The 9,742-nt window shown below is 44.1% G+C and overlaps 1 protein-coding gene across 1 annotated transcript; it reads left to right on the forward strand.

Moving 5' to 3' along the window:
* The first annotated feature begins 3,707 nt into the window (after positions 1 to 3,707).
* On the forward strand, positions 3,708 to 8,453 carry bcl6b (B-cell CLL/lymphoma 6B). The gene is made up of 12 exons (XM_022760763.1): positions 3,708 to 3,822; positions 4,161 to 4,238; positions 4,366 to 4,574; positions 4,992 to 5,240; positions 5,435 to 5,554; positions 5,755 to 5,947; positions 6,092 to 6,303; positions 6,400 to 6,506; positions 6,614 to 6,757; positions 6,860 to 6,990; positions 7,285 to 7,422; positions 7,513 to 8,453. The coding sequence occupies exons 3-12, from the start codon at positions 4,375 to 4,377 to the stop codon at positions 7,651 to 7,653; spliced, it is 1,635 nt and encodes a 544-aa protein (XP_022616484.1). The 5' UTR covers positions 3,708 to 3,822; positions 4,161 to 4,238; positions 4,366 to 4,374; the 3' UTR covers positions 7,654 to 8,453.
* The last annotated feature ends 1,289 nt before the right edge of the window (positions 8,454 to 9,742 follow it).

A 9,742-nucleotide genomic window follows, 5' to 3' on the forward strand; every position in this document is an offset into this window, starting at 1 on the left:
TGTGTGTGTGTGTGTGTGTGTGTGTGTGTGTGTGTGGGGGGGTGTGTGTGCCTGTGTGTATGGTGTCTGTGTGTTTGTGTCTGTTGTTGTGGCTGAGTTGTGTGCTGTGCTCCTGTGTGAGGTGTGCAACCATCATAAAGCGTGTGTGTGTGTGTGTGTGTGTGTGTGTGTGTGTGTGTGTGTGTGTGTGTGTGTGTGTGTGTGTGTGGAGAGAGAGGTGGGGGGTCTGTCACATACAGTTTTGAAAATAAAAAATACAAAACTCAGCTATATTGTAAATACTACCCTCATTTATTTTATTTGTAAAATCCATAACTGTTATCCATATCTGTAACCATGATGAAATGCAAATTTCTTATTAAGTGGAATATCTATTTTTTCACTGCTGACACTTTGCATTCTTCTTCCCTTTCCCCTTTTTTACTCCTCTTAATACTTCAAATTCTTCTTCAAAGTCAAGCCAACAACGCAGTTTAGTTTCAGTTTATGAAATTAGTATTTATATTTTTTTGAATGAACTTCAAAGTTCAAAAAATCCATTCATCCATCAAAATCCATCCATTAACAACCTGAAATAAATATATATAACTAAGTAAATAAAAGCTAAGTTTCTAATGTGTGAATGCATTAAAACCTGAGCGCACTAAAAATCAGTGCAATGCCACTTTAGTCAATATTTGAAACAGAAATGATGCTAACCTCAGGAAACTGAGGCTAAATGAACTGTTCCTTATGATGTGTTTTAAACTTTTATTTAGCATTAGCCAACTGCTGTCAAAGTTTGATTTTTGTGTTGATATTTAAAGTTACTGTATTTTGGGTTTCGATTGTAAATGTTACAGCTTCTCATTGAGAATGCAGAGTTTGGTCTTACTCAGTATGTTTTCTACACCCAGTTGTTTACCACTCTGCAAGCAGCAGTGGTATATGAAGGTCATGTGCTTGCTTTATTATTTTGCGGTTCATGAGATTTGGGTCAACCGTTACCCCCACCCTCTTTCTTCTTCCTCCCACTCCAACCAGCACCATGTTGGAGGGGCACTGCTTTCCCCAGGGCATTTCTCCACAGGAAGGGTTTCATAACTATCATTTATCTTTTTTATTTCCCAGTCAATCTCTGCCAATAAGTGGACAAACAAACAAGGCTGCTCCCTGGGATATCCCTGCTTCCTCCTCCTGTTCCTCCTCCCAGTAGCTCTGTGCCGTTTGCCCTTATATGTCCAGACTCCTCTGCAATCGCAGGAAGAGGCAGTTTAAGCAGATCTGTTATTGTTGCAGGAGCTATCAACACTTTGGCACCAACAGGGGGATTTGAAGTCAAAGCATGGCTTCAGTCCATACATTATCAGATAAACAATATAGTTCTGTCTAGGCAACCAGGAACCCACAAAACAAGGGGGAATCCCTGTCTTTGTCCTGTGCGATGATGAATGACAGATAGATGTTGAGAATTTGTTTGTTCATGAACTTTCACAAAGCTGGCTTCAAGTTCAAGTTCATCAGAGTCTCCTATTTGACAGTTAAAAGATTTTTTTTTTTTTTTTAATTTCACAAACAGGGCTAGTGGGTCACTGATGGACACTGACAGATAGGGTAAGAAGCAGGAAGTCACTATGAGCATTGCCCAGCCTTGCCAATGGCATAGACTCAATGGTTTCCGCCCATTGCTGAACCTGTTTAGTAATGTTCTCACTTTTCCTCAACCGCCCCCTTCATCCGTTCTTCTCACAATGCCTGGAAGTAGCCGAGACCTACATCTCCTTCTCTGTTTTCTTAATTGTTGTTTTCCTTTATGGTTTTTCTTTTTTTTTCCTTTTAACAAAGCACACAATTGATCTAGTCTCCATCCAAACAAATAAAAGCACAAGGACATGCACACGAGCTCTACACGCCGTGCAAACACTTCACTTCCGATTCACATTTTCAAAGGATTTATATCAAAATAAAGTCATGTTTGATTTTGACTTCATGTTTGGCTCATTAGCTTTTTTAAAAAGCTTACTGTCTATTAAAGATGTTTTACTTTTTCTACAAGTTGCATTGACCTGCAGGCAAGTATATCTGATAAGGAGGTTATGTAATCACGTGTGTCTGTTGGTGTGTTTGTTTGTTTGTCTGGAGGGTTGGAGAACGGATTTGCGCTGGAGGGATGGGGCACGGGCCAGGAAAGAGCCCATCAAATTTTGGGGCAGATCCGGATCATTTACTATGAATTTGAATTTTTTCCTCTGAAGTCTGGTGTGTGTTGATTGACATTGGTTTGGTGGAGGTCAGTGCATTTTCAGGTTCACTACACACTGCAATAAAAACATTGCAGCTCAAAATCAAATAAGGAAGTCCATATTTTTCTTTCACAGTAAAGATGAATTGGAAGCAGTACTTAATGTTATTGCTGAAAATAAAAATAATTTTCTCTGTATTAATCAAATGACCACTTTTGATCTGCTTTTTATGTGCAAGCAGCGCTTATCTATCCTGAGTCAACCTTGAAGATTTCTCTCCTCCTTCTCCAAGGTCTTCTTCTGTGAAATACTTTGATGTGACGGAAACGTGGTTCGTAGTTCACTTTTGCAGTGCCTCAATTAACTGTCCTGTGCTTGCTTGTCTGTGAACCCAAGGTTGCACTCAGGATGAGGTCACTTTCCGCTTGTTTTTTAGTCATTCGTGACCTCCTGGTCCTTGTCCCCTCGCTCCATTACCCCCCCTCCATCTCCATTTCTCCTCCCTTGTCTTCTGCTCGCTTTATTGTTGACGGATGTCCTGCGCAGGCGTTTTCATCCATGTCTCTGGGCAGCTTCGCAGGATGCATTCAGAGATGTGTGTGTGTGTGTGTGTGTGTGTGTGTGTGTGTGTGTGTGTGTGAGGGGGGGGGTGGTGGGTGGTGGGTTGAAGGGCAGTTCCTGCACATCTGTCGGTTACATTTCTCTCAGCCAGGGCGGGGTAAAGGTTGTTTTTCAGCACCAGGAGAAGGTGTCTCCCCATCTAGAACCATCGATTTTGTCTTGCTTCCTTCCTCTTGGTCCTCATAACACAACGCCTCTGCTCTCAGGCAGCAAGCCAGAAGCTTCCGGACACTGTTGTGGAGCACTTATTAATCCCTGTTTACCTGAACTAGTCAACTCAGCAATGACACAGTTTGTCTTTGAATACCATTGTTTGCTATATTTGAGTAACATCCTCACAAATTAGGATGAATGGTTTGAGAAATCACTCACAAACAGTTGAGATTATATTTAAAAAAAAATCCCTTGATAAGACAGAATCTCAATGACATCGGCATAGCTTGTTTATGCAGCGGTAAGTTGGTCTTCCAGCTTCCTCTCAGACAGTTTCCTCTGTCCTGGTGAAGGGTAGGAAAGCGTTGGTGGGGGAAGCCTGATGCTCTCTGGCTTGCCCCTGGATAGCAAGGCACGTATCGCACCTCCCCAAGGGTCCTCATATATATTTTTTCAACGTGGCACACAAACACACTATGCTTTCCTGCCATTACTTTGCTGAGAGCTATGGGGGTTTAGAAAAACTAATAGCCCACTAAAAATACTTGGAGCCCGGAGCCTGGGCCGGGGCTTTTTCCTGCGTTGCTTCCAGTGTACGCGTGGGCCATTGAGGAAGGAGGAAACGAGGAGCTCTGGTTGTATGGGGGTTTCCTGCACGACATTATAAAGAGTTCCCTCCCTCCAGCCTCCCCTCACACCGTTGGTCAGAGCCAGTGGAGGCTGTGGGTGAGCCCCTGCTCCACGTCTTTGATTGTAGACTGAACACCGAGCCGAGGGGGTTTGACATCAGTGTGGTGCACGTTAGTTCTCGTCCCTGCTGGTCGGGGTGAGTTGGAAAATGGTTTTCTCAGTATATTCTTAACTGTTTGTTCACTGCTTGATTTGCTTGACTTGTTTGTTTTTAAAAGGAAATGTTTATGACTTTTTTTTCTTGATAAATCCAGTTAAGTTTGGAAAAGCAATCAGATGTCATATCTTTCAATTTAAATTTACATTTCTGCTTTGAAATGGTTGAATTTTTTTTTTTTTTTTTCACATTTAATGATGAACTCTCAGTAATTACCACTTTTCTGCAATTTGCAACTTATATCTGCATTATAATAGTAAAGCTTCAAGTGGATTAAGTGGATTAAGTGGAAGTTTCTTGTGTTTTTCCTCATGCAGGTACGAGTAGGGAGCTGGTCTCACCTAACAGATGTGTCTGGAACACTCCAGTCTATTTATTCTATAAGTTACACACAGGTGGGTTATTACTGTGGATCTTCTCATGCAAGGATTCAAAATGTCAATTCATTCATTGCGACTAAGTCATGCAATGAACTGTTGCATTCGAATCCCAAGTTGCGTAACTCCTTTTCTTCAAACACAGATAAGCGTGATGGAGGTCTTGGGAGGATTCAGGGTCGACAGGGAGCGGGAGCTGAGGGCTGAGGGATACGTGAAGGAGTTTACACGCCACTCCAACGATGTGCTGCTGAACCTTAACGAACTCCGGCACCGCAACATCCTGACCGACACCACCCTGGTCGTCGGCAACGTGCACCTACGGGCGCACTGTGCCGTGCTTGTGGCCTGCAGGTCAGTGCGCGGGCCAGGCCATTACACAAAATAGTCCCTCTCTGTTCTCATGCCATGCAGGAGGGTGGAGGTTTTTTTCTGGTGCAGTTTTCAAAGGAGTGTTTCCCTGATGACAGTGGCAAATGTGTCTGGTTGAAATGAGCAGTGTTTCCTGTCTTTTCCCTTGATGACACAGTCCTCTGTAATCCTTTGGATTTTCCTCTTGACTCATACATGTTGTTTGTCCTACTAATTTTATGTTGTCGCCTTCACTTTTCCCACTTTCCACTGGGGACATCAGTTGTTTTCCTTATCTCATCTCTTTCCCTCCATTTCTGTTCTATTCCCCTTATCCAAAACACATTTCATCCACATTGACACTGAGATCATTTGCATATCTTACCTAAAATATTTCTGTCTTCCTGTCTCTCCTCTCAGTGGGTTCTTCTACTCGCTGTACTCCCGCCGCGTGCTGCTTCAGGGGCGTGGTGGCAACGGCGAGCAGCTCATGACTGTCTCTCTCCCCAACACCTTGGACCCATCCAGCGTCTCCCTGCTGCTCGACTTCATGTACACCTCCCGTCTCCCTCTGACGCCGAGCATCGTCCCAGGGGTGCTCGCTGCTGCGGCCTACCTGCAGATGGACCACGTGGCCGATACCTGCCGGGATTTCATGCACCTGCACTGGTGAGGGGTGGGAAAGAACCTCTGTAGTCAAGCCAGGACAGGGTTTTTCTTTGTGGATTGATACTGTAGCAGATGCTGAGATATATGTATATATATAACTCATGAGTCATCCAGTGTAATTCAATTGGATTTATTTTAATGTTTAATGTTGCATGTATTTGACTTGGGTGATTGACAGGTTCTTTGTTTTTCAGCAGGGACAATATGAGTGCAAGACACCCACAGTTGGAGCTGGACTCCGGTGTGTCTGTGGCCTCTGTAGCCCCCAAAGGAGGGGACCTGCCTTACCCAGGACCGATGGCAGGGGCAACAAGGTAAGAGAAAACAAAAACAAAACTTTAATTCATCTGCTGATGCATTCAAGGGGTTGATCTTGGCAACCGGAGTATATTAATGTGCGTGAGGGTATGTTTACAGATTGCCACAAGTGTGTCTGCCGGTGGTCCGTGTTTGTGTGCCTTTGTCTGTTGACAGGTTTTAGCTCATTACAGCACTTCCTTTGTTTCTTCCGCAGGGTCCCTGCGGAGGGTGGGGGCTCTCTCAAGCAAGGGGCTTTCCCGTCCAGCCAGCCCAGGTCAAAGGAGCTAAAAGGAGAGCCTGAGTCGCCCCTCACCGGGCCCCCGACCCCATCTCCAGACAGCCCTGCCCGCTCCAGCTGCCAACCGAACTCTCCAGCTGAGTCCAACACCTGTAACAAAAACCTTGTGGTAAGTTTTGAAGAAAATGAAGAAGATGCCGTTGAGTGTAATACTGAAAACGAACACAAGGAGCCCTTAAGAATGTGACTGTCTCCTTGAAGCTTTGTTTTATCAGTAAGTGAGTAATATAATGTTTCTTGTTTGTTTCTCCAGAGTGATACCAAAGCCAAACCAGACCCAAAGGCCTGCAACTGGAAGAAATACAAGTACATTGTCCTCAACCCTCTGTGTGCTGCGACCACAGTGAAGGAAGAGGAGATGGAGGAACCCCAAAGTCAAGCATCACCCATCACGGACAGGATGGGCTTGACACCCAAAGCCCCAGCAGAGGCGTGGTCTGGAGAAGTGCCTGGTCAGATTGATAGGTAGGAGGCTTGTATGAGCTGGATTGATGAGAACTAATAAATAAAAACAGAGTGTGTGTTTACAAATCCATATTCATGAACCTTTCTCTCCATCAGACAGGGGCAGGCCTCCTGCTACGAGGGTTCTGGCCGAGCCCCTCCCCTCGGGCCATCCCCCTCTGTGGATCCCCTAATAGTGCCCCCCACTCACAAGGAGGGAACAGGTATAAAGCAACGCTTCACACAGTTCGTTTACACACATTATTAGCATCACAGTCACTGCGTTGGTGTGTTCAATATCTTCATGCTTGTATTTTGTGTGCCTCTCCAGTTTCACCCTGCGCCATTTTCCCCAAACTGGACCCCACTGATCCAGAAGCTGCCCATCACAACCAACATGCGATCAAACGCGAGAACTACTACGTGCCCTACTGTTACCCTGGCAACCTTCAAGGAACCAAGACCACCTGCTCAGGTGAGGCTATAAAAAAAAATCCTTTTCTCTCTTTGGATCTTTCTCTGTCTTTGTTTTAGAAATGAAGAGCCAATATGTAACAGTGACCTTCTGCTCCTGCAGGTGACAAGCCGTATCGCTGCAATGTGTGCGGCGCCCAGTTCAACAGACCAGCCAACCTGAAGACTCACTCCCGCATCCACTCGGGGGAGAAACCGTACCGCTGTGACACCTGCGGCGCACGATTTGTTCAGGTGAGGGTTAACTCTGTGAGCGCTTGGGGAATCTTACAAAGCTCTCCTCAATAAAACAGGTGTCGGTCATGTTAGCACACATTGTTGTCTTCTCTCAGAGAATACTTTATATCCTTTATGTCTTTTAGAAATACCTGTGGATGCCTTTAATCAGTGATAAAAATTTCTAGATGTGAATTTCTCTGGGTGGTCTGGTCATACCTGACACCAAAGTTTTATTTGAGTGTTGAAGAGACAAAACTTCCGTCTGTCAAACCTCTCATCATATTTGTGTGGTTTGTCTGTGTGCTACAGGTTGCCCACCTCAGGGCCCATGTCCTGATCCACACAGGTGAGAAGCCTTACCCCTGCCACACCTGTGGCACCCGCTTCCGTCACCTGCAGACCCTGAAGAGCCATCTGCGCATCCACACCGGAGAGAAGCCTTACACTGTGAGTGAGAACGCTGCCTGGCGTACATCATATGACTTTGTCCTGTCGTGACCCTGCTGTCTAACCTGCCGATTCCTCCTTGTTCTTCAGTGTGAGAAGTGCGACCTGCACTTCCGCCACAAGAGCCAGCTGCGTCTTCACCTGCGCCAGAAACACGGGGCCGTCACCAACACCAAGATCCGCTACAAGGTCCTGACGGAGCCCTATCAGCCTATACTGCAGGCCTGCTGAAGACTCGTCAGTCATGACAAGCAGAATAACATCTGCATAACATCTGCATCTGTTAGGAAAATGTGAAATTTTGTGAATTGACATCTGCTTTTTGAATACGAGGTCGTAATTTATACATTCTAACGCACTGATTAGATGAGACCAAAATGGATTACACTCACAAATAATGTTTATTATCAGCATGTTGTTGGATGAGGTTTGGAATTTGGAGTTTGGAGCAAACATAACATACTTAAGCATTATTAGTATGAATGTTATAGGTTAATCAGGAATCCTGGGAGGGGGGAGTTTGAGATGGAGATGATGTTAATAAAAGTGTTTTTGAAGGTTTGTGAAGGGACTGAAAGAAGGGAGCGAGACATGGAAAGAAAGGATTTGTACTTGAGGTTGTGTGCACACTGAATTTTGAAGAATTGAGAGGATGTGAACTGTTTGAAAGAAAGATAAAGCAAGTTTTATGAAGGGGGAGGTGGTGAATTTTGTAGTTTCGTAGTGGGGTTTGAAGCTTGGAGAAGCACTTAAATCAGTGTTAAGATACTGAAGTTTTCTTCCTAAACATGTATTTAACTCAGATTTATCTTAATCTTGAGGCCTGGGGCCTGTGTGTTCTGCAGCGATATCTGCACTGTTGGTCCAAGCAGGCAAAGGACTTAGTCTTGTAGTGAAGATAAAATATAAAAATTAAAAGATATGGGGGTTTTTTTGTGACATGAGAAAAGAAAAAAGATGACTGTAAGCAATTGGATAATTAATAATGTTAAATTTGTATGTGTATGAGTTCATTTGCTGGACAAAGATGGTTTTTTACAAGTTAAATTAAATCATTTTTATATCAATTGGACTTCTGGTGTGTGGTGTCTCATTTATCTATCATACTATGACATATATAATGTTAGATCTGATGTAAAAACAAGAGATCCAGAAACAAGGTGCTGGGTTAAAAAAACAAACAATTGCTGACCAGACCATGTATTTTCAAGCTCTTATAGCAAATGAACTGTGCGCTCGCTCTCTCTCTCTCTCTCTCTTTCTCTCTCTCTCTCTCTCCCTCTCTCTCCACCACACTTCCCTGCTTCAGCCTTTCTCCTCCCTGAACTTCCTTCCTCTCATTAACACGCTCTTTCTACCCATGAATCACGTCTTCTGTTCTGCCATTTCTCTAGATTTTGTTTTGTTTCTTTCTTGGTGCTGGTGTGGAAACAATGAAGCCGAGGGCACCTGTTTCCTCCAGGGTCCTAATACCCTGCCCACACACTACCAGTCGACAACACGTGTGCGAGCTCGCTGGTGCTTCCTGAAGGTGAAGGGGGTGACTGTGGAGGGGCTGCAGACTCCTGGTGAACTCTCCCACCCTCTGTCATCCCGGCTTCCTGCCGCCTGATGAGTTGTGGCTAGTCGGGCTTATTGTCCACGCTCAGCAGACAAACGTTGGAAGTTTGACGGGACTTTCCAACCTTCATCCCCCCACTGCCACCACTGAAAAAAAAAGAAAAGAAAGAAAGCTGCGACATGTAGTTTTTTCCCTTTATTAATCTGAGGCCAATCACACCCTTTCAGACGTCTCCCTTCAAATCAGGTCACAAAAGAGAAAAAATCAGGAAGTGAATATGACATGGGAAATGTGTACTTATTTCAACTTTTAGGGATTTTATCAAAATGTTATCAAAAAATCTTTCCTCAGGGCACATGAAACAAGAATGAACCCTGAAGACCCTGACATTTTTAGATGTTGTGGCTGTCTCCCTCTAGTGTCAGTCTCCAACTCCAAACTCTCCAACTTAAATCTGATCTTTTTGAGATGTTTTTGGAGACTAAAGGCAGACTGAAGTTTTCCTAAATGTAATTTTTGGAGTGGATTTTGACTGCTCATTCTTTACCTTGGAAACAGCAGTTTCATTATTTTAACAGTTACACAGCAACTGAGCAAACTCCACGTGTCGATGCAGACTGTATGATATGGTAGAAAGCTGCAGAACAAGCAAATAAGGAGACTTGAGATTATCTTGTCTCACCATCAATTCTTTCATGTTTAAATATATATTATAAACACAGTTGTCAGTGTAATTTTGAGCTCAGTAATTTTTACTGT

Source organism: Seriola dumerili, unplaced genomic scaffold (assembly GCF_002260705.1).
Source record: "Seriola dumerili isolate Sdu_G_001 unplaced genomic scaffold, Sdu_1.0 BDQW01000362.1, whole genome shotgun sequence".
Taxonomy (NCBI): Eukaryota; Metazoa; Chordata; class Actinopteri; order Carangiformes; family Carangidae; genus Seriola; species Seriola dumerili.

Excerpts from the sequence above, each read along its gene's own strand:
- bcl6b (XM_022760763.1), top strand. The coding sequence starts at position 4,375 with ATGGAGGTCTTGGGAGGATTCAGGGTCGACAGGGAGCGGGAGCTGAGG. Across the intron at positions 4,575-4,991 it reads GCCGTGCTTGTGGCCTGCAG|TGGGTTCTTCTACTCGCTGT; the intron begins GTCAGTGCGCGG and ends CTCTCCTCTCAG. Across the intron at positions 7,423-7,512 it reads CCGGAGAGAAGCCTTACACT|TGTGAGAAGTGCGACCTGCA; the intron begins GTGAGTGAGAAC and ends CTTGTTCTTCAG.